Source organism: Zootoca vivipara, chromosome 1, assembly GCF_963506605.1.
Source record: "Zootoca vivipara chromosome 1, rZooViv1.1, whole genome shotgun sequence".
In the NCBI taxonomy this organism is placed as follows: domain Eukaryota; kingdom Metazoa; phylum Chordata; class Lepidosauria; order Squamata; family Lacertidae; genus Zootoca; species Zootoca vivipara.
Genome location: NC_083276.1, coordinates 92,584,951 through 92,609,829, shown reverse-complemented (window position 1 = coordinate 92,609,829; position 24,879 = coordinate 92,584,951). Strand labels below are relative to the sequence as shown.

The following is a 24,879-nucleotide window of genomic DNA, read 5'->3' as shown; positions in this document are numbered from 1 at the left end:
AGGTGAAATTCTTACTTTGGCAAGGGGGGGGGAAGCAAATCCTCTTTCAGAGCGTAATAAAATGAAATTGCAGGGGCTTTAAAAGCAGTAGCAAAAAAATGTGAAAGTGTAGAAAAGTTACATACACAGGAAAAGCACTTCTGTATGTGTGTGATAAGCTTCGCACATAGCTTCACATGGTTATAATGGTCTTTTACTGCAGAGGAAGCCAATGCCATATATTGTCCTAAGCCAGCCCAGTATTTCCATGCTCCTGCAACTTTCCACTCTTAGGGACCTTGCTACTTTGACCTTTTAACCCACTGAGCCTTTTCTTCCTTGTCCCCCACCTCTCCATCACTGCATTATGCTCTCAAGCCGTTGTCCCCCCACCCCACTTCAATTCCTTTGCGTCCTGTTTGCTCCTCCTCTCCCTCAGCTAGAATCTGTCCTATCTCCATCTATCACTAACGATGGCTACGGACATTGTAATACGATTATATATATGTCACTGGAGAAAGGAAGTTGGACTACTGTCAAAAAGTTGTGCTGAGTTACTCTGCTTGCCATGTGGAATTGCCATTTTTTGCGGGACCACTGCTGTTGTTGATGTACATTCATCAGTTTGTTTTAAGTGATTTTATTGGATTTTAATGTTATATGACCGTATGGTTGTGACCTGCCCTGGGACCTTATGGTGAAGGGCTTTCACTATCCCACAGTTCTTTAGAGGAAGCTGGATGATGACCATCTACTGCTGGGTGTCCACAAAACTGTGCATACCTATGGGGCTAAAGTAGATTTAATCTTATTTCCCTAGTTTGTGAAGAGAAGAAGGATTATGTCTGTAAACCCTTGAAGCCATAACTTCCTAGCTGCACACCTGTGTTGTGCAGCTGTTAGGAAAACATTATACAAGATGCAACAGGACATAATTGAGAGTTACAAGCAAGGCTTCCGTTTGCAAACAGCCCTTAGTGTAAGTGGTGGAGAAGCATTTATAAATTGAGCAGTTAGTAAATGAGACTGACTCTGTTTTGTTTCTACACCAAGCAAAATATATATTGCAATGAACAGGATTACTTAAGTTGAGTGGCCTAGGAGTAGAATTGCTTTCTACTTCCTTGACAGTTGAGGTGAAAATCATGCTTGGGGTCTGCTCTCCATCTGCAAGGCAAGGCGGCAGGGCCTCCTCCATTGTTCTAGACCAGGGGTGTCAAACTCAAATTCATCGGGGGCCGCATCAGCAGTTTGGTCACCCTCAAAGGGCCGGTTGTATCTGTAGGACTATGTGTCCACTCTTTATTATCATAAATTATTGTCACTGCATTCAATTATTACTGTTTTTTTTGTAATAATGTAAGTAATAACTAACATAGTCAGAATAATGGCAAGTAGATATTCAAATGTACAATTATTGTACAATTTATTGAAAAATGATTTTTGGTAACTGCACTGGGTGGTGGAGGCTCGCTAGGGTTTCATGCAGGAGCTTTGCAAAGCTACTGGTACCTGGAGATGCTGGGGTCCTTCTGCATGCAGGACAGATGCCAGTGAGCCACCACCAGGGTGGTGGCTCACTGCATGCCAGTGGTGGCTCACTGCATGCCAGGCCAAGGGTGGTGGCTCACTGCATGCCAGTGAGCCACCACCCTTCACCAAAGGGACTGGCTGAGGTTGACTCACTGGAGCTGTTCTCCTGGTTCCAGGGTATAAGGGCCAGAAGTATAAAGCAGCATCCTATGTTTCTGAGGAGAGGGAGAGGGAGGGGAGGGAGGAAGGAAGGAAGAAAAGAGGGAGTGGGAGGGAGAGAGGAAGGAAGGAAAGAGGGGAGAGAAAGAAGAGTAGGAAATAAGGAAGGGAATAAAGAAGGAAATAAAAAGAAAGAGGGAGAGAAGACAGAGATAAAGAAGGAAGGAAGGAGAGTGAAAGAAAGAATAAGAATGAGGGAGAAGAAGAAAGATGGGAAGGACGGAAGGAAGGAAGAAAGGAAGGAAGAAAGAAAGAAAGAAAAGAGGGAGCAGGAGGGAGAGAGGAAGGAAAGAGGGGAGATAAAGAAGAGTAGGAAAGAAGGAAGGGAATAAAGAAGGAAAGAAAAAGAAAGAGGGAGAGAAGACAGAGATAAAGAAGGAAAGAAGGAGAGGGAAAGAAAGAATAAGAACGAGAGAGAGGAAGAAAGAAAGGGAAGGGGGGGTCACCACCTTGATTCAGCGCCAGAAAAGAGCGCGAAGGGACCCAGGGGCAAAAAGCATTTCCCATGCAGCGTGAGGCAGCGGGTGTCTGTTTTAGGAGACGTGCGTAAAGCCTCAGAGTTGCACGTTTGTGAGGCTGAGCCGCTGTTGAGCTCACGTTCATGAGGCTGAGCCGCAGCAGGAGGAGGAGGAGGTGAGGCAAGAGGAGGAGGAGGAGGAGGAGGCTTGCCGGGTCGGTGCCCGGCAGCGCCGTACGGAGAGTCCCGAGCCTCTGGGACGCAGCAGTGCTCTGTAGCACTTTGAATCCGAATCCTCCTCCACGCGGCGCTGCTGGGTGTTTTGTCTGTGCTTCAGCAGCAGCAGCAGCAGCCGTTTCCAGGCGCCGAGCCGTGGCAGGAGGAGGAGGATTCAAAGTGCTACAGAGCACGGCTGCGTCGCAGAGGCTCAGGACTCTCCGTGCGGCGCTGCTGGGTGCTGACCTGGCAAGCTGCCTCCTCCTTCTCCTGCTGTGGCGCCGACAAACAGAAAAGAAGTGCCGACAAACAGCTGGGGCCTGGGGGGGGTAGAAAGGCGGCCGGAGCAGCGCTGCGTGGAGCGCCCCAAGCCACAGCAGGAGAAGGAGGAGGCAGCTTGCCGGGTCAGCGCTCCCGGCAGCGCCGCACGGAGAGTCCCGAGCCTCTGCGACGCAGCAGTGCTCTGTAGCACTTTGAATCCTCCTGCTCCTCCACGCGGCGCTGCTGGGTGCTTTGTCTGTGCTTCAGCAGCAGCAGCAGCAGCAGCCGTTTCCAGGCGCCGAGCCGTGGCAGGAGGAGGAGGATTCAAAGTGCTACAGAGCACTGCTGCGTCGCAGAGGCTCGGGACTCTCAGTGTGGCGCTGCTGGGCGCTGACCCGGCAAGCTGCCTCCTCCTTCCCCCCCCCCCAGGCCCCAGCTGTTTGTCGGCGCTTTGTCGGCGCGGCGCTTCAGCAGCAAGGTCCCGCTGCTGGGTCCCGCTGGCTGGGGCGCTTGGCGGGCCACATGACGAGGTCTGGCGGGCCGGATTTGGCCCCCGGGCCTTGTGTTTGACACCCGTGTTCTAGACAGTGGGTGGCACCTTCCTTAGAACTGTCTCATGCACCAGCTGTGGTACACGAATTTTCTTATTTTCTTCTTCCTTTCTGGTCCCTTTCTCTTTAGTATTGCATCTGTTTGATTTTAACCCATTATTATTGCAGTGAACTAGCTAAGAGTGCATTGGTAAAGAAAAACAAAGAAATGAAATGGCTCCCAGCTAGTAGCTGCAAGTCTCGCAACTGGAAGATATTGTTGTGGCTTGGCTGCCCGCATGGATGCAAGCTAAAGAGCAGCCACATCAGAGTAGCACTTTATCGTTGTGGCACTGATATCACCTGCCGATGGAACAGACTCCCTCGGAAGGTGCTGGATTCCTTCACTGGAGGTTCTTAAGCAGAGGTTCATAGAATCATAGAGTTGGAAGAGACCACAAAGGCCATCCAGTCCAACCCCCTGCCAAGCAGGAAACACCACCAAAGCATTCCTGACAGATGGCTGTCAAGCCTCTGCTTAAAGACCTCCAAAGAAGGAGACTCCACCACACTCCTTGGCAGCACATTCCACTGTCGAACAGCTCTTACTGTCAGGAAGTTCTTCCTAATGTTTAGGTGGAATCTTCTTTCTTGTAGTTTGACTCCATTGCTCTGTGTCCGCTTCTCTGGAGCAGCAGAAAGCAACCTTTCTCCCTCCTTTATATGACATCCTTTTATATATTTGAACATGGCTATCATATCACCCCTTAACCTTCTCTTCTCCAGGCTAAACATACCCAGCTCCCTAAGCTGTTCCTCATAAGGCATCGTTTCCAGGCCTTTGACCATTTTGGTTGCCCTCCTCTGGACACGTTCCAGCTTGTCAGTATCCGTCTTGAACTGTGGTGCCCAGAACTGGACACAGTACTCGAGGTGAGGTCTGACCCCAGAATACAGTGGTATCTGCCATGGATGTTTAGAGATTTCTGTATTGCAGGAGGTTGGACCAGAAGACCCTCAGGGTACCTTCCAACTCTGCAATTCTAGGGTTCGAAATGAGATTCATGGGTAATTGCTTCAGTTGCCCCCCCCCCTTGCAATTGCCAGGTTGCTACTGAAGCCTCAATGGAAGGGCTCTCTTATAGATTTTACAAAAAGGAAAGTATGCTGTCTGGATTTTGGCATGTTATATCAATTACATGTTGCAACAGGAATCTTTGTGAAGAAGTATTCATATTTCAGGCATGAATCTGTGGCTATTTCTGGTAACAGTTAAGGGGGTGATTTTGCACCGTCAGCTGAGCGAATGCAAGAGACAAAGAAAGGAAACAACCGGCTTGCCCTTTTGCTTGTTAACCTGCCACAAACCTGCTGCTTCCACAGGTGATCCGACACCTTTCCATGTGCACGTTCGGCAGGTAGAGGACTACCCTGTGGACCTGTATTATTTGATGGACCTTTCCCTCTCCATGAAGGATGATTTGGACACCATCCGGAATCTGGGAACGACGCTGGCTGAAGAGATGGGGAAACTCACCAGCAATTTCCGCCTTGGGTTTGGCTCTTTTGTGGACAAAAACATTTCTCCCTTTTCTTACACAGCACCCAGATACCAGAACAACCCTTGCACTGGGTAAGCAAAGGGCCGGCAGCTGTTGCAGTCGTTGCTTTGGCACCGAATGTACAAGAAGATAAGATTTCTTTCCTATTGAGCAGAGCAAGCTAGAACCTGCAGCAGCATCCCATGGCTGCAGGGAAGGGCTTGCAAGACCTCACAGCTTGCAGGATCATTTAAAAGTAGAAACCTCACCTTTGAAAAAACAGCTCTGTATTGAATTTTGTGTAGGATCACGACATCTCTGGTGCAGTATTTTTATATTCCTTTTAAAGAATATATATTCTAAACTGTGCAGCTATAAATACATATGGGAAATGGAAACTTTGGTCCTTGGGTTTTTGAAAATATTATTCTTTATATTCTTGGCCTATGCATTTGTGTATGTAAAATTAGGGCAGTGGCCAGGATCCAAAGGCCCACTCAGTCTAGTGCTTTGCATAGGATTTTCTTGGCTGGAAGTCCCCTCTGACTGCATGGCAGAAGACCAGGCCTGCGTAGATGAGTGACTCACCAAGCTAAACTGGGTCCATCTACCATTTGTTGTGGCTTGACAACTTCCTGTTTTTTTACAGGTCCCAGAAAGGCAGCAAAACCCAAGCATTGTGAGTCCCTTCTAGACTGGAGGGCTGCAGTTGTGTTAGTGGGTCCCAGATTGTGTGGGCCTGCAAAACACTTGCAAGCAACTCAAAGGGGAATGGGTGGTTTGCAAAAGTAGTTATTGATACATGGTGAGTGGTGTCTGCCAAAGAGTAAAAGTTAAACAAACCTGAACTCACCAAGTGATCACAAGCCGTTAAGCTACATAGCTGAAAGTAGTTCTTTGGATCCCAGCTAGTATTACTGTCTAACTTGCAGGGATGTTTGGGGCAGGTAACAGCTACTGCCTAATCCTTTTTTCCTGGAGCAATCTCCAGGATTTCAAACAAGTGCCTAGTGGCGGCAAATTTATTTGACATAAAGCCAGTGGTTCCTGATAATTTAGCAACTCTCCTGTGGCTTTTAGAAAGAAAAAGTTTTAAGAGATTTTAAAGCTCTGTGGGCAAGACACTTTGGAAGACTTTTCTAACCCTAACCCTAATATTCAGGTATAGGTGTTCCTGCAGGCAAAATAATTTACTTAAAAGGAGAGCTTAAATGAGAAAGAGAGAAGCTGGAGGCTCACTCAAGCCCTCTCCACACACTGCATTTACACACCCCTTTCCCATCACATCAACCACACTCCTGGCACAGCCAGAATGCACATTTGTGTGCAGTTTGTTTTCGAGCGGATGTGTTGCATCCAAAACAAATAACAAATTATTTTATGCATATGTATTTTTCACCAGTCTCGGCAGCCTTGCTTGCATTTTGCTCTACCCCAGATTGAATTTGTACAGCAATTTACAGATTTTTGGCAAGCATCACTGTGGGGAAGGGGGTAACAGGGTCACTAGCGGTGAGGAACATGAGCTGAAGCATTGAAAAGACAATCAGCTATGCAAGTATTGTTCCTGAATCTAAATCCATGAAAAGTAGAACCTTTCTTCTTTTAAAGCGGGAGTCTTCTATAGTCTCTATTTCACGCATGCATATTAATATTAAAATACAGCGCTCCCTGAAAGTTGCAGCCATAATCCTATGCATGGTAACTCTGAAGCAAGTCTCGCTGAGTTCAGTGGGGCTTACTCTCAAGTAAGTACCTGTAGGACTGCAGAGTTAGGAGCAACCTAACTCCATGTTCCTCTTCTTAAAGCACTCTGGCATCTGGAACCCCTGTTATCTTCTATCCAGTGTCAGTAACCTTGGGCATGAGGGAATCAACCGAACTGCTGAAATTAAACTGGCAGTGAATGAATGCTTGGCTCTGGGCATGAGCATTTTCGCTCTGACGGTTGCCTCGTGTCAGCCAGTCAAGGCCTATTATGCACGACATCATGCTCACCTGCTCTGGGCTCTCTGCAGCACAAAGCTACAGGGATACTGGACACTACTGTTTCTTCTCTGGCTCACGTATCCCTGCAGTCTGAGCGCTTGTTCCATCTATGCAGTCATTGTTTGCCATTCACATCACCTTTGTAGGGGGGAAAGTGATGTGAATCAGGGCTGATAATAGTCCCGAGCGTTCTAAATTGGGCAGGCAGCTTCCACAAGTAGAGCATTTGGCTCTCAAGTTCATGGAAGGCTGGAATAATACGGAGAAAGGGATGTGTTGGAGGGTGTGAGGCTTGTCAGTGGGCCTCTGCTTTGTGTGACTGTCATTGCATGTAGACTGTGAGCACCTGAATTAGGCTGATAACCATGTGGAAAAAAGGAGAATAAAACCACAAAATTGTGGAAGAGAACTGTAAAGTGAACCACTGTTTGCAGACAAAATCTCCGGCACTTTAATTAACAATATTTTTGGGTGTGTAATTAGTGCACATTGTCCAAACAGTTCTGTGCTAGAAACACAGAACAAGAAAAGCATTTCAACCCCAAAGTGACAGCAGGGGAAGAAAAGGGCTGAGTAAAAGAATATCACGTGGTTTTCAGCAAATTTACAAGGAAGGCAAAATACCAAACACACACACACACATGTCCTTCTCTAAAGTAACTTATCATGGTTACAGAGCCTGTTTAATCACACCTACTCAAGGTCACATTTTCATAACCTACTAGAAAAGTCAGTATCTTCGGCTAGGTGGAGATACAATGCTCTGTCTACTCTTCTTTGGAATCAGGAGTTTCTCAAATCAGGAGACAGGCAGTTCTTCCTTCACCACTCTCCCCCCAACCCCCTCTTGCTGCTGCTAATGGCCACTTTCCCTTTTTCTTGCTTCCCTAATTTATGGTTCAAGGTAAAGTGGTTTCCAACATTAAGTGGTTTCCAATTTAAGCATGATTTGATATCAGACCTGAAATCTGTTTGGCAGATGATTTGGTAGTGACCTGAAACCAGGGGTTACTTTCAGTGCAGATGTAATGTTAAAATTATGATTAAAACTGGTAAGAGAAGGGGAGAAGAGGGTATGTTTATTTGGTTGGAGGGTGGTTACTGCTTGCAAACCACAGTTCCATCTGCAGGATACGTTTAAAGCAGTATCATACCACTTTAAACATTAATGGCTTCCCCCAAAGAATTCTGAGCTGTAGTTTGCTAAGGGTGCTATGACTTGTTAGGAGACACCTCTACACCCTTCACAGAGCTCTGTTTTCCAGACTGGTTTAGCCTCAGTTAATACAAACCTTAGTATGTAGTATATATAACTACTGAGAATGAAGAGGAGAGAACAAGCATATTGAGGTTCTGTGTTATTTATGATGGCCAATTTGCCAAACCCTCCACCCCAGCTTAACACTGACATAAGATCTCTGCTAAGCTTCAAATCACAGAGTATTAGCTAACTGAACTAGAAGCTGCTAAGCTTCTAGGGACTCCTGTTCATGCTTATACTGGTAAGAGAAAGTAGCACAATTAAAATGAAATTATTCTCCTGAAACCATAGAACTAGTGAAAACAAAGCAAATAAGTCCTTTTCAAATGGGATAGTTGTTTTTCGGTTTCTGAAGTGGGGAAACACGAGAGTCCTGCTTCACTCTAGTACATACCATGCGGAGAAATGAGCTTGTCAGCTCAACCATATGAGTACATAAAGCAGTCATGTAAATACAAGACAGAGTGACAGAGACTGAAAACAGAGAATTTTCCAGCATTCCTTACATCTGTTCCCTAGCTTGCAGCAGCAGCCGTTCTTCATCATGGCCAGTTCAGCCCCTCTTCTTCCCTGGTGGGCTTCTCACATTGCTGAGGTGATAGTGACACTATGACAAGGAGGGGGAAATAATAATTTTTAAAAATCTGTAGGACTCTTTTGCATACACATTATGAGCACCTGATATAGCCCCAATGGAATTGCAGGCCAGTTTCTCTCCTATTCATTTAAACTACATGCACTGAAATATTTGTGTATCTATTACAATTCTTTATTTCCCATCTTTCTGATTATAAATATTTCCAAGGTTGCTTCCAATTAAATTTATATATTTTAAAAAGACAATAAACATTGTTTAACTACAGTGGTGCCTCGCTTAACGAATGCCCTGCTTAACGAAATTTCCGCTTAACGAAAGGATTTTTCAAGCGGAGGTTGCCTCGCTAGACGAATTTGTTTTACGAAAAATTCATCTAGCGAATCGCGGTTTCCCATAGGAATGCATTGAAATTCAATTAATGAGTTCCTATGGGCAAAATAAAATTCAAAAAAAATTCAATGCATTCCTATGGGATTCACTAGACGAATTTTTCGTTATAAGAAAAGACCCGTGGAACGAATTAAATTCGTCTAGCGAGGCACCACTGTACTTGAAAAGTCATCAGGATTCTTCCCACAGGGCAATTGACGGAATATTGCCCTCTTGGGGTAGGTTGGAAAGGACAGTCCAACTAGAGCAGGTCTAAGGCTTGCCTGCTTCTTTCCTGGTTCATGCCAAAATCTCAATCCTGAACAACAGCCAGTACCAAGTTTACTCAAAAGAAGTATCTATAGAGACTTTTGTCTGGGGCATATTCAGTTTCAAAAATAAGCTGCTCATTTGCAGTGTCACTGTATTGTACATTATTCAGAATCTGAGTAATTTTTCAAGCCAGAAAGTTGCTCTGAATTTGCATTCTTGAGCAGCTTTAGTAGGTATGAATTGCGACGCAAACTCTGGTGTTATTATCTTACTGTGCAGACAAATGACTCACAATGATGTTCCATTTCTTTTCTAGTTACAAGTTATTTTCCAGTTGTGTCCCATCCTTTGGATTTCGCCACCTTTTGTCCCTCACGGATAAAGTTGACCGGTTTAATGAAGAGGTTCAGAAACAGAAGGTTTCCCGCAATAGGGATGCCCCAGAAGGTGGCTTTGACGCAATCCTGCAGGCTGCTGTGTGTGAGGTGAGTAGCTTCTGGCAGATTGTGAATGGTAGTCTGGTTAAGAACTTAATTCGTTCCGTAGGTCCGTTCTTAACCTGAAACTGTTCTTAACCTGAAGCACCACTTTAGCTAATGGGGCCTTCCAGCACAATTTCTGTTCTCAACCTGAAGCAAAGTTCTTAACCCGAGGTACTATTTCTGGGTTAGCGGAGTCTGTAACCTGAAGCGTTTGTAACCCGAGGTACCACTGTATCTGACATTCCTTGTAACCTGTAGGGGTTGTGGGTATTGGAGATGGGAAGTTAATTGATTGTGTGTGGGGAGAACATATTTTTTAAAATGGCACCGATAAATGAATTCTCAGAATAGCTTTGTACGCCATGTGGAATTTGTGCTTTTTAGGTTAGCTGGGGAAATTATACATCTCTATAGTGAGATTTGTGAGCAGAACCTGCCCTTGGGATTTGTTTATCTCACCGCAGGGTATATGTGGTAGTTTGCCCCTTTGAAGCACAAAAAGAAAGGGTCTGGCACATTTGTGCATCCCTGTCAGGTGGCACTATCCCTAGTATATGTCTCCATCTGAAGAAAAATTACAGTGCCATTGTTACATGTCCCCTTTGGCTGGTAGTTCCATCCGTGGCATTCCTTACCAGTACTGTAGATCCTAAATTTGCCTCTTGTTTATGAACAATGACTGCATTTGACACTGGGATTTGGGTGCAGCGTTTGTAGTAAAATACTTTTCTTGTACTTTTTTGGCTTTGTATATTAGTAAGGTATATGGCATGACAGCCTATTTTAAGAATGTTGATACTATTTTTGGATAGGTTGCATCTATCTGACAGAGCTTCAGTTTCTGCTGCTTGTTTTCCTTATACATATATATATGTTTAAAAAACCCATAGCTTCTGTGCAGATCAAAACACAGCCTGTTTCTTAAATGTGCAGGCACAGTTGCCTCTTGTCAGCTGCCTTGGCAAAAGTTCCACTCTTGGCAGAAATACAATTTTTATTCAAACTGCTGTCAGCATAATAAAAGGGTAATATGTTTGTCACTTCCCTGGAGGGGGGAGTTATTTCCTGTGTTCAGCAGGGAACACTAAAGACAGCATTTTTTTTTACACCTGCTGCTAATAATAATGTCTCTCATGGCTTTTTAAATTTTATTTCTTCACACCTTTTTTCGCTGTTCTGAAAATGGAGCTGCTTTCCTAAGTTTCCGGAGCAAATATAAAATGCATTCCACTTTTTTTGATTCTAGAGTTGGGAACTATAATAGAATATCACCCCCCCCCCCAGAGGAGCGATTGCATGATCAGTGAACTCTTACGGGACTTGCGGTCAGCAAATCTGATTTTCCAAGTGTCTGGTCTTTGTTGACCTCAAAGGAGGCACAATTTCCCTAAACTAATATATCCCCTTGGGAAATGCAGTTAGTTGCTGCAGTGCATACATGGCATTTTATATTTTGCTTTGGCCTGCCCTTTGCAGCCTTTGATCTTTTGGGTATTTCCTTCAAATAAGCAGGTCTCACAGGCTACTGGGGTATTGTACCTGTTTCACAGCTAATGTGGCATCTTGCTGGACCTGGAGGTCATGCTGTCAACTACTGACTGTGACATGTATGTTGACCACTGAAAACGGCATTGTGCTTGAATGCCTAGAGCAACCATTTGCCCGTTTTAGGCAGGAGTAAGTTGTTTAGAAGGGTTTTCTGTCAAAAGGATAATGCATAATTTCCCTGAGCTGAATGTTTGGAGGATTGGGTTTCCACATCTTCCTACCAGTGGCAGGAAGAGCATATTTTAATTGCTGCAGATAATGTCATGCACAGATTATGTTGTGCATTCCAAGTTACTCACCAGGGACTAAATTTGCATATTTTTACTTACAATTCTGCTTCGTTTATTACAATACATGCATTAGAATTTCTGGTTACAGAATTTGAAGGTTATGGTTATAATTCTGCTCTGTTTTTATTGTTTTCCTGTGGCTTTGTTTCTGTTCACAGCTCTTTTACAAAATAGTTTTATCTGTGTTATCGATGATACTCTGAAGCAATGGCTATCTCCTGCTGTCTGTTGGCATGAGCAAAGGCTGATGGGTTTCTTCTTTTGCCTTGATTTCAATGTAGAAGGAGATTGGATGGCGGAAGGAGGCTTCTCACTTGTTGGTGTTCACTACGGATGATGTCCCACACATAGCGCTGGATGGGAAGTTGGGTGGATTGGTGCAGCCACATGATGGGCAGTGTCACCTGAATGAGGCCAATGAATACACCGCTTCCAATCAACTGGTGAGAATGCAGAGCAATGAGACGGATGTGTAAAATGTCTAGTTATCATTCTAAGGGTCTCTTGAATGCCACGCAGGTACATCGGACGTTGTTTTGACTTAACATTTGGATGATTTTTAAAACACATTCCCTTGTGTCTCCAGAGCCCTGTAGGAGACAAAATAGTATATATAAAAGCTGCCTCATGGAGCCCCTTGCTTCATCCCAGCTCTTCCCTCAATGTTGTGTGTGGTAAACAGCTGCTCCTTATCAGTGTTCTGTCCTTGTTGCATTTCATTTCAGGACTTGTTACCCCCAAACCCTTAACTGCTGTTTAAAGAGGGTAGCTGTGTGAATGTCTCACAACTTACTGTGTCTTAGTGCAACTTGTTGAGTCTCCATTATGCTTTCAGCAGCAGTCATGTGTTTCAGCTTCTGTTTGCCCCTTACTAGCTAAGTGCTGTCCTTCCATTTATTTGTATTGGTATATAAATAAAATATTGGTAATCAAAGGACAAGGCAAACCTTGATTTGACACTTCGAATTCAGTGGAGAGGTCTGCAGATAGCTATTTTCCTTCTTCGGCTTTTCTGGATGAAGAGCCGCTTTGTTCTTGCATAGCTGTTGGATTGTTTTTCTGCAGGCCAGGCAAATTGCAAATCCTAATTATTATTGTGCCATTTAATGAGCATGTAATGTTCCCCTCCCTCCATGTTGAAAGTGTTCCTAACTCGCTGTCTTTAGACAATGGGCTTGAATCCTTCCACAGGACATTTCTTTGTTTTCCTGAGTAAACAAAGTCAGTAAATGTACATATTCATTGGCCATTTCTGTAATTTGTGTACTAGCCTAGAAAAAACATGAAAATCTATTCTGCCAGCATAGTATTGGAAGAATGTTAGTGTGTTTCACAATGGAAGGCCTGGATACAAATTCCTGCTCCGACAGGGACTTGGCTAGATGACCTTGGTTAGTCATCAGTTTATCCATCTGTAAAATGGGAATATTACTGGCCGGTCCACACAGGATGGGGTGGAATCAGTGAAAAGTTTGGCACGCCTAATTTCCATTGAAATGGATTAGTACTAATGTGCATAGATAAATACTTAAAGCTGCAATCCTAAACTCCCAGGTAAATGAACTTTGTGGAATACTTGTCTTGTTAATTTCTGTGGGATTCAGATGGCATTAAAGATTAGGTATTCAGAATTGTCTGTACAAATTATTCAGCATCGTGCCTATAATTTTCTGTGTAGCAGGAATAAACAGTATTCTTAATAGTGCATTCATACTAAGCTTTGCTCTGAGTTGGAGGTAATTGATGCATGGCCTAAACTGAGTGGATTGCTATTGTCAGAACTCTCTTCTTTGCTCCAAATGTGTGACATGACAGAGGTTTTCCTCCACTTATCTATATTGGGGCAGGATGCTGCCTTCTCCTGCTGTTACTTCACTGCCATTTGTATGGGTAATGGGTGGGAAGGTGCTGGAAGGGAGAGCTCCACTGGTTTCTATCTTCTTTTGATGGTGCAGAGAATGGTCTGAGAACACATAATGTGGGCACATGGTTACAATCAGGTCTTAGCCTGGATAGGAAGCCATGATGCCTCAGTGCAAGCTATCCAGAACTTCCTAAGAAGAGGTTTTGGGATGTAATGAAAAAGGGTAAAGAGAGCATCTGACCCCATGATTGGCGGGGAATTGGGCAGCATGCCTATTTATTCATTGCTTGGTTGACTTAATGCAACTAATTTGCTTGGAACCTAGTTCAGTGATGAAGTGTCCACTATACCATACAGGCCTTCCTGGGTATTAACCTCTACAGGGGAGGCCTTCTTGGTAGTGGCTCCCTGATTATGAAATCCGCCACCCCACTGATTCTTTTGAGTTTTCAGTGCCAGCGGAAGGCACATTTCTGTAATTTACCTCTATAACAACAACCCTGTGAATTCGCCTAGTTTTCACGTGATCATAATGAGTGCACTTACTGATGGCAAACCAGGAATACAGCTTTGGTTTGGACAGGCCACAGAGTTCCGTTCCTTGACACATGGATACCGCAATATGAAATAGGTCTTAAAGTGCATCTCCACAGCGTGAATATCTCTTATTTGCAGATGTGTGTGCTTAGCTATAATTGTATACACTTGGAGTCTTTGAAAGCACAATCCTATGCATATCTACCGGTACTCAGAAGGAAGCCCTGTTAACTTCAATGAAACTTACTCGCAGGCAAATAGGATTAAAGTTGCAAAGCAGTTATAATTCATTTTCTTTGTCTTCACTGGTCTTTCTCTATCTTTTCCTAGGATTATCCTTCGCTTGCTCTTCTTGCAGAAAAACTAGCTGAGAACAATATACACCTAATTTTTGCAGTGACAAAAAGTCACTATGTTCTTTATAAGGTAAGTGTTAGGTGTAAAGAGGAAGAAACTGGTTTCCTGTTTGAAACCTGCTGGAAAGCGAAGAGGGAAGTCAGTAAAGTCAGAGTGGGCCTTGAAAGTCACCCCACTCCAGGGGTGAATAATCTTTTATGAGGGTTGCATTGCCCCATTGTAGCTCCTCCAGGGGTTTCATGCCAAGGTGGATGTGGGCCACATTCTCATGCATGCACACACAAACACATGCAGGAATATGGCATATTTTCACACATGCAGGTACACTGGGAGCTCTCCATTGCACATTTGTCCACTGTTTTTGAAACTTCCCCATCCTTGCCCCAATCTTGAGAAGCTTGAAAGGACTCTTTCAGGTCTGATTAAGATTGCAAGGTGGCAGTTTTGCCACTGGAGTTCTGGGGTGAGAGGAGAGAATGTGTTAAGACGTCTAGTACTTTGGAGGAAGGAAGAGCTGCTTGGAGTTAAAAAGCACTTGAGAATGTGCTTATGATCTGGCTTTAAGCCCTGGGAGCTTTGCCTTTGTGTAAATCAGGCTGCAATCCTAACTGTGTCTACTCAGAGGTACAGTATGTCCTGTTGGAATTCAGTGGGGCTTACTTCCAAATAAGTGGGGTTAGGGTTGCAGCTCTGCAGTGCGCCCTCCTCCCAATTTCATTCTTCAGTTAATTTCAGAATGGAGCTTCAGTGAAAAGCAGCTAAGCTTCTTAAAGTGAATAGATCAACGTTAGTGATCATGAAGGCACCAGAAATAGCTATGGGATTTAATCCTTTTTTGGGGAATGTTGCCAACAGAAGTGGATTCAGCACAACCTGCCGTTACTTAAATCTTGTTACTTAAAAGTGAATTATGTCTCTGCACTGTTCAGAGGCTCAAAGTACCTTGTGTCTCTTTCAACAAAATTTCCCCTTCTCCATCTGATTAATGTTAGTGAACAGAAGTCTCCAAGGACCAATGTTTTTCCCTTTTATAAAAATTGTGGCTTTTTAATTATATTGATGAAACTTATGAGAGGATATAATTTCCTTTGTTTTTTAATAACTTGTTTCTCTTCTCTTCTCTTCTCTCTCTCTCTCTCTCTCTCTCTCTCTCTCTCTCTCTCTCTCTCTCTCTTTCTCAAAAGAACCTTACTGCCCTCATTCCTGGAACGACAGTAGAGATTTTAAATCAAGACTCTACAAATATTATCCAGCTTATAGTCAAGGCCTACAATGTGAGTTTTTCATTTTTGGTGTTTAGATGTCATCAACTTCGTCTGTATGTTTTAATTATTTAGAATACTTACATCCCTCTCTATGGCCCCAAGAGGCTCTCAAAGTGGTTTACAAAGGAGTCTCAAAATAAAAGATGCATTCAAGTGTGGTATTGGGGAACAGACATAACTTTGTGCCACTATTCAAGCATATCATGAAATGAGGTGTGTGCAGATGATGCCACCTAGCTGGTAAGAAAATTGAACTTGTGTCCTCCACTGTAAATCTATGGATGTCCTTAAATTTACTACTACGGTCCATTTCTCTTTGCCTTGCCCCTGCTTCAGATTGTTGCTTCTTCTTGCTTCACACATCCTCCATCATCATTGTTGACCAGCCATCCCCTGCCCTGGTAACTGTGACATTTGAGTTTCTCTATTGAACCACAGAAGAGCCAGTCTAGTGTAGTGGTTAGAGTGCTGGACTAGGACCTAGGAGACTGGAGTTTAAATCCCCACTAGCCCAGGCTTGCCATATATCAGGAAAATTCCTGAAATGTCCTGGTTTTCAGGTGTAAAAATGGCGTTGGGGGAATTTTGCCGAATTGGTCAAATGTCATGGGAAGCCTGGGTGCATGGCAACATGATGGAAAAAGCTCCAAAAGCTTAAAATCACCTTGAGGTGGGATAGAAATGCAGTAAATAAATAATGAACAGGCATTTGTGTGCTTACACAAATTACCCACTTCTAAGTGTTTCTCTTGCTTTTTGGCGGAGATTCCGAGGTTGGATCTTCTCGTACTGTATGTAGGTGATTTTGTACATAGGTGCCGTATAAGAACATAAAATTATTTTGCTATGATGGATTGAAGCCAAAATAGGAGCTTTTAACGGTTTCATCTCTTGGCTTGAATTCCTGTTAACTGATTTCTCATTGTTAATCCTCTTTCTTGACTGTTTTCTCTATAATGTTTCAACGCAGAGAAGTGCTGTTCCAGAGTGTTTATTACTTCCTTTTGATTACTTCCCTTTCCCTTATGAGTGCCAGAAAAGCACTTTTAGTCTCTTCCCATGGAGCAGCGCTTAGAGGTTAAGCTTGGCTGCGTGGATGCCTATTAGAAGTCAAAGCTGCATTATGCAATGTGGTGGTCCACGTTGTCCCCCGATTGGCTATTTGGGACTATAAAAGAGGCTCCTGGGAGAAAGGAAATCTGCCACTCATGGGCATGCACCTACTTGTTAATGTTTTTGTAGTCCCCTTTGTCCTGTATTTGACTTGTAGATAGACCCTGCCCTGATAAGAAAGGTATATTTATACTGAATTATAAAGGCAGCAGCACATTCAACCTAGTAATACCGGTCCTGACTGGCAGCATCTTTTTGTTTTAAAGATCACAGCAGGAAAAGGAGATGGCATGTATAAGGGATACCCATTTCCTCCGTTTGTTTTGATTGTGTGGGAGGCCGATGAGGATAGTTGGCATGTGGGCAGTGGATGATTTGTTGCTGTGTATGCCACAAGAATTTTGGAACTATTTAGAGTTTAAGAATCTCTTGTTAGAAGCCGCCCAGAGTGGCTGAGGAAACCCAGCCAGATGGGCAGGGTATAAGTTGTTGTTGTTGTTAGACTCCAATTTCGTTGGTATTGTATTAAGACAGCCATAGCCAACATGGTGCCCTGTAGAAGCTGCTGGACTAAAACTCTCATTGTTCTTGCCCATTGGCCTTGCTGACGGGGGCTGATGAGAGCTGGGAGTCCAATTATATCCAGAGAGCAGCATGCTGGGTCTGTTAAAAAACAAGCTATGTTAACGTTGGAGAATCTAGCAGAGATGCATTTTTAAAACACACACACACACACACACACACACACACTCTGCTACTCTGCTTTTGATTTGGAAATACAGTACTTGATATCCTGTTTATCTCACTGTAAAAGACATCTATGACAATGCATCTTTATAGCTATTTAGAATGCTTATAAACAAACACCCTGAAGGGAGGAGCAGGGGTCCATAAAAGGTTTGAACATATTTTTACAGCAATGGTAATGAGCGAAGGATAAACAACCAGTCACCATTATAGCTACGTGTGCCCCAACTCATTGTTTCCTTCCTTGGAAAGCCAATACAGTTCTGCCCACTTGCTAACCCTAGAATACTGATGAAGAGGAACTGGGCAGCGAGTGAAGCATCACAGAGGAGGAGTGCAGGCAAAGGGGCAAGTGGTGGAGAAGTGACTCTGGGCTTGGGAGTAGGACAATTATATTCCAATTATATTATAGTTTCTTGGTTGGAGAGGGAATGTAGTGGATTTAGTAAGTTCAAACATCACTGCAGGTGCAGAGGTTTGGAAGAATCCCTAGAACAGATTTGGGAAGTGCAGTGATTGTTATACTACCCCAAGCCACCAGACCCCTCAACAACTTTGAGACATGCGTTAGACAAAATTGCAATAATACTAAAAGAGCCATTTCTTCTCTTTATAATGTTTGTTTATTCATTAATTAAATATATATGCCTCCCTTCACCCTCAAATACGCAAGCAGTAAAATCCCAGGCAAACAGGGCCTTTAAATTCAAATACAGTGGTGTCTCGACTTACGAATTTAATCCGTTCCGAAGGCACCTTCGTAAGTCGAAAAATTCGTAGGCCGAAAAACGCCATCGGAAATGCGATTTCCCATAGGAATGCATTAAAAACGGAAAAAATTGTAAGTCGAAGCAACCCTATCTAAAAATTCGTAAGTCGAAAAATCTGTATCTAAAACCGCGGCTGGTTTTTTCCGGATGTCGAGACATTCGTAAGCGCGAGGCCATTACCCCCATTCATAAGTCAGAAAATCCGGTTGTCGAGGTACCATTGTACTAGATGATTCTTGGAACGCTCTGTGGAATGAACCTCCATTCCTCTCATTCTCAGCTGGAATAAAAGAAAATGCCAGCAAATTACTCTGTCGGTGGTATCTTACTTCATATGCTGTTCATAAAATAAATCACTAAAATGTCTTAAGAAGTGAAATGATGTATGTGCTTTTTAAAAATTTTAACTGATGGGACACTGCTTCTTTTTCTTTTCTAGAGTATCCGATCTAAAGTAGAGCTAACTGTTTGGGATAACCCTGAGGACCTCAATCTGGCTTTCACAGCCACGTGTCAGGATGGCTTGTCATACCCTGGAGTCAGGAAGTGTGCAGATCTTCAGATAGGAGACACGGTGAGTTTGTTTATCCAGTGGGCAGGATAGGAAATAATCGTGGTAGAATTGCATATGGGCCAGCAGGCTCCCATGAAAGGGATAACTGAGGCAGTGCTATAATAGGAGTTCCCCCCTCCTCAGAGGTGCCTATGACCTCTGGACTGTGAATTTCTAAAAACCCACCTTCTTCAAACGGCCTCTTTGTAAAAAAAAATCCCTCCGTCTAGGGAGCTATATTGTTATATTGTTAATTGTTATATTGTTCTGCTATTTAAGTAGCCTTTGATAACTTAATGTTGCTGCCCTTGTCAGTTTTAGATGGCTATAAGATTGTTCATTGTTATGTTTTTGATATTCTGAGCTGCCTTGGGTGGGCTGTGCCCCCAACAGTGGCACATAAATTCAGTTTTTATTAGTTTAGAGATAGGAGGATTGCTTTCAGATCTAATACTGAAAAAGAGAGACCAAATTCTGCCAGTGAATTCTGTTTGAGGACTACTTGGAAACTGGAAGGCCACAACGTGCTGGGCTTGAGGGAAGCAGCTTTCCATTCCATACATTGTATAATCTATATCTTGAAAATGGTAAAGGCATTTTAATGTGTTATTCTCATTTTGAACTTCTTCATCAGCTGGCTTGCTACTTTCCCTTGCATTGCTCACAGGGTAGGAGCACATTCCTGTGCATGTCAGAAGTAAGCCCCACTGAGTTCAAGGGGCCTTATCCCCCATTTACCTTGGAGCAACTTTGCAATCTTAAATCAGTTTGCAGTCTTAGATCAGTGAGCACTAATCTGTACTTGGCTTGTCATGAGTTTATATTGTCGGGGCATGCGCTCACAACCCCTTGCATTTGTACTTGGAAAGAGCTAGGGAAGTAGATTCCTTCTCTTGACAGACAGAAGTCAGAAAAGCAGCATTTGCAAACAATTGCCTTCTTTGCTTCCAGTGCTCGTTCCTCAGCTGTTACTACAAACGCCTTCCCATGTGGCACCAGCCTGTGGATTTTATGTACGGTAGAATGTTGATGCAAGCTGTGGTTTTGCTTACATCCACCACAGTGTGTAAAATATTCAGTGTGAACTGGGGCCTGTGTGCATTAACACTTACGTGAGAAGGATCGAGGAATAATTACCTTCGGACAATCAGAACACAGGAAGTCACCAAATTGGTTTAATTTGGAAATGTATAATTGGCTTTTAAAATTGCATTATGATTTGGTATGATTTGACATTGTAATAATGTGGCCCATATTAGAGTGTTATTGATGGGAAAAAAATAAGAAAAAATATTTTGAAAAACCCAAAAAACACTTACGTGAGAAGGCCTTGAATGGTAACCCTCCTCCCCGCTGCCCTGCAAAGAGTAAGTGCAGAAGGGTGACATGAACAAGGCCTATTTGCATAGGCGTTTTCAATATGTGCCATCGTTATCCAACATAAATGAATATACCAAACCACACATTGGGAGAAGGCACTGTAGATCAGGCTTCCTCAACCTTGGCCCTCCAGATGTTTTTTGCCTACAACTCCCATGATCCCTAGCTAGCAGGACCAGTGGTCAGGGATGATGGGAACTGTAGTCTCAAAACATCTGGAGGGCCGAGGTTGAGGAAGCCTGCTGTAGATGCTTCATGCTTGTTTCCCTGAAGAAGACAGAACCTGGGTACAGTGGTACCTCTACTTACGAATAACTCTACTTACGAATGTTTCTACTTACGAATGGAGCTCCGTCCGCCATCTTGGATGCAGTTTAGATAGGATTTTTTCTACTTACGAATTTTTAGATAGGGTTGTGTCTACTTACGATTTTTTTCTTCCAATACATTCCTATGGGATTCGACTTACAATTTTTTCCGACTTAAATATGTGTGTTTTGAACGCATTAAATTCGTAAGTAGAGGTGGGTTCTAATCTGCTCTGATCACAGGATTGGGAAACTTCTATGGTCCATGTAATTCTGGGGCTCCTCCCAGCAAACGTTTTAAGCTCTTTGAGTTGTTTTCCTTTGTGAAGGAGGAGAGCAGCTCCTTCCTTCATACCCCTGCAAGTCTCTAGATCAGGCTTTCCTGTGCTGTTTCTGAATTGTGGACAGCACTGTTGGGGTTACTAATAGCGAAACTTGCTGCAGTGTCCCATCTGCACATTGCCATCTGGCACAGAAGAGCAGAGCAGGCTGGGATTTCAATAAAACAGAGAATTCTCAGTGACCCTTCGAAAGAGCCAAGAGATTGCCCCCCTCCCCACTGTATGTTTCAAACCAAGCCAGTTTTGAAGTACACCAGAAATCAGCTGATAGATAAACCTGGAGCAAAACTAACATTCTGCATAGACATATGTAAATACTTTGAAGTTTCATAAATCACTTTGCTCCATTTGTGCTACTCTGTTTCACAGGGGTGGGCTGTCCCTTGTTTTATTAGCAACAGTTCTGCATTCTCCAAGCAGCCTGCAAATTTGTGTTCATTTAAAAAAAGAAAAACAGAAAGGGAGGAAAGGGGGCAATAAAAGAGACAACACTTATTTGCAGTCTAAGTCATTTGCCTTCACTTCTCAAAGAGAAAAAAAATCTACCGTAGTGCATATGGCATGGGGGGGGGGATTGTGTATCATAATATCGTGGGCATTTGGTAGCTTGTGGATACAATCATTTAAAAACACCACCATCATTTTGTTCATTTTCATTAATAAAGGATTCACAGTTGCATTTGCTGTTTGAGGGAGCTGCCTTAACCTGTCCAACGGTAGAGCTGGTTCTGCCAAAACATTTGAGTTTTTTAAGGCTTCTGATGATTTCCCATTCCTACCTTTCACTATTCCCGCATAGGTTTCCTTTGAGATATCAGTAGAAGCTAGGAGTTGCCCTGCCGAGAACACCTCACATACGTTCACTATCAGGCCGGATTGGTTTCGGGACACTCTGGAGGTGACCGTCACCTACAACTGCATGTGTGGATGCACCAAACGGATAGAGCACAGCAGCAGCAAGTGCAGTGGGAACGGCACCCACGTGTGTGGGTTATGTGACTGTGATCCGGGCCATGTGGGAGCCAAGTGTGAATGTGAAGAAGGCGAGAGTGGGAACATGTACCAGAACATGTGCCGCGAAGCTGAAGGGAAGCGGGTCTGCAACGGCCGAGGGGAATGCTCTTGCAACCACTGCGTCTGCTTCGAGAGCGAATTTGGGAAGATCTACGGGCTGTTCTGTGAGTGCGATGACTTCTCCTGCCCAAGAAATAAAGGTGTAATCTGTTCAGGTAAGTGCGAGGCGATCTAATAATCCATTTTCCTGTCCAACTCGGATCTTGTGAGAGCTCTCAGATGTGAAGGGTGAGCCATGCAGAGTTTCCTCTCCCCGAGATCTTCTGTTAATCGTTTTCTTAAGTCGAAGGTGACCCTCCAGAAATGGTCGAACGACCAGGGCCGTCTCAAACAGGTCGGGCGCCCTGGCGCTGAGGGGCGGAGATCGCTCTGGCGCCCCCGCAGCGTGCAGCATGGCCAGCCCGACGCCCTGGCGCCCCGCGCCACCGGGACTACACCTAGAGCCGGGCCTGTGAACTACACAACTCCCATCCCCTCTGACCGTTGGCCTTGCTGGACGGGGCTGTTGGGAAATGGGAGTCCAGCAACATCTGAAGGGTCACTGGTTCCCACCCCACCCCAATTGTGCAAAAACATTTCAGAAGGCATTCGCTTACAAGCCAATGCACCAAGACCTCTTCTCAGCACAGGAAAATGTGGTTTCATATGCTAGACCTACGTTGTCACCAGAAGACAGCATGTTCCAAAAGCCATATTCGCCATGTGAAACTAGTGCGGCCAAATCACTTCCTGATTTGCAGCCCCAAATCACACTCTCTTGGTAACATTACGGTAAGTTATGTATGTTGCACTCTGAGGTCTCTGCCAACAGCTAATGAGGTGAAATGGACGAGGAAATCCACAAAACGTCACGAGTATTGTGTTACTAAATGGTTATTTGGGAGAAGGGAAGATGGTGCTGTGTTTGACTGTGATCATGCATTGGTAATGATCAAGCCCACTAGAATAGAGATAGCTAAGTGGCTCTCCAGATGTTGATGGACTAGGACTTCCATTAGCCCCAGTCAGCGTAGCTAATGATCAGGGGGTTGTATTCCAGCAACATCTGTGGAGAGCTGCAGGTGCCCCAATCCATACTGTACAGTTTAAGCTTTTTAATCCTTTTGACAACACTTGCAGAATGTTTACGTACATGCAGACGGCTTTATGTACACCATCCCAGAAATAAGGGACGGGAAAGCGAGATGCATACTCCTTTATTTCGCAGTATTTATATACCGCTTGATCAGTGGTAAAATGGCTCTGTGGTAACTGCCCGACTTTGCAGTTCAGCCTTGATCACTGTAAGCGTGAACTTGTACAACACTGCAGTGTCTTGCAAAATGAAGCATACTTTCCATGGCCTGTGTAGCAAGAGCCACCTTTAAGTAGTCATCTGAGCCTGAGTCATACTGGGCACTCAGGAATCTGCAGATGTTAGGTCTGCAGTATTTCTTCTTTTCAAGGATTAAATACTGAAAGCTACAGTGGTGGCAACAAAGGAAATGAAAAGGAAAATGGCTTAGATTAACTTTAAGAGGAACCGTGTTATCTGTCTTCTTGCAATTTGGCTTCCTTTTTCTCCCTAGTCCAGATGCTAGTTTGACATCTGGTAACCCTGGATTTCTAGTGCCACATTTACTGCTAAGCTAGTACCCTATAGCTTTACTAGAAATAATGTAATAATGCTGTTTAGTGTGTGTGAAGTTTTCTAGCAGAGGTATGAAGCCCTGTTGCTATTGTTAGAATGGTGTTTTGGGACTTTGAATGTGATATAATAACTGAGGACTGGAGTCCTCCTAAATGCAGGATTATCCTTCTCTTTGCTTTCTTACTAAAACATTTTTTTAAAAAGGGAAAACTCATCCTTTTATATAGTGCCTTTTGAATGCTTAAAGCGGTTCATGTACTTTTGCTTTGTAATTCTTTTAACAACCTTATAAGAAGAAGAGTTTGGACTTGATATCCCGCTTTATCACTACCTGAAGGAGTCTCAAAGCGGCTCCACATCACTACTGAAAAGCCATTAGTGGTAGGTGTCAGGTGAGCCTCCCTAGGGAGATGAGCACTTCTGAGAAGGTTCTCTCTTCAGGTATGCATAATAAAGGTTCCTCTTTTTTTGGATGAGATTTTTGGGGATATTCTGTCCTGGGTTTTGCCAACTGCAAGGGGTAGTCTGATCATCCCTTGCCATTGGCTATGCCTATTGGGGCTGTTGGGAGTTGTAGTTCACCTCTGGAGGGCCAAGGGTTCCCCACACCTGATTTAGAGCCATCCTTTTGGGCCACTGCTCTCATTTCTTTACGCTGCTCCTTGAATTGGATGTGAATAGCAGAAGCTCTGATCAAAACCACCTCCACCGTTTTAGCTACTCGAGTGCCAAATTGAACTCTGGCAGTCATTAAACTCTGTGGCAGACAAACCCAGAAGGACAAGAACACCCTGAGGAGAATCCAGAAACTTTGCAAAAGCAATCAGCAGCAGCAAGGCAGCTTAAAAATTATGTGCAGACCAGAGAATCTGGAAATATCTGCAAAGTTCTGCAAGCTGGTGGGCCCATCTCAGGATGGATAGTGCTTTTGATTGTGAATTTACAGGGCTCATATAGTATTCTTTTTACAATGGCAAAAGAAGGTGAAAGCATGTTTTATAGCTAGCATATGATGACTTGGATGCCTGGAAGCTTTCCCAGGAGTGATTCAGTATGTTTAATTGCAGTGCAAGTCAAAAGGAGACAGTGTTGTTTGTAGATGAAAGCAGCCCATACATTGGGGAATGAATCCTAAGCCACATGGAGTGTTGAATCATGTCAATGCTATATTTCATGCAAGTAAAATAAGATAATTCATGCACTTTATGAGGAAACGGTTATGATAATAGGGAGAACAACAAAAGGGTATGATTTGGCATCAGTTGAGGGCGATCCAAAATAATTTAAAGGATTGTCACCACAAAGGAGAACAGCAGACTCCCCCTGCTATCAGAGTTCAGCCATATCTTATAATTTAGAAAATTCTGCAAAAATTACACACAGTAGTAGAGCAG

The 24,879-nt window shown here is 43.8% G+C and overlaps 1 protein-coding gene across 2 annotated transcripts in view; it reads left to right on the top strand.

The window, feature by feature from the left end:
• Positions 1 to 24,879, top strand: part of ITGB5 (integrin subunit beta 5) — an 85,615-nt gene that overhangs the window by 25,220 nt on the left and 35,516 nt on the right. For both annotated transcript variants that reach the window (XM_035129332.2, XM_035129340.2), the window contains 7 exons: positions 4,579 to 4,828; positions 9,543 to 9,711; positions 11,828 to 11,989; positions 14,278 to 14,373; positions 15,489 to 15,578; positions 18,639 to 18,773; positions 21,581 to 22,010. In XM_035129332.2, the coding sequence (XP_034985223.2) occupies positions 4,579 to 4,828; positions 9,543 to 9,711; positions 11,828 to 11,989; positions 14,278 to 14,373; positions 15,489 to 15,578; positions 18,639 to 18,773; positions 21,581 to 22,010 (1,332 nt within the window). The remainder of the gene's footprint in view (positions 1 to 4,578; positions 4,829 to 9,542; positions 9,712 to 11,827; positions 11,990 to 14,277; positions 14,374 to 15,488; positions 15,579 to 18,638; positions 18,774 to 21,580; positions 22,011 to 24,879) is intronic.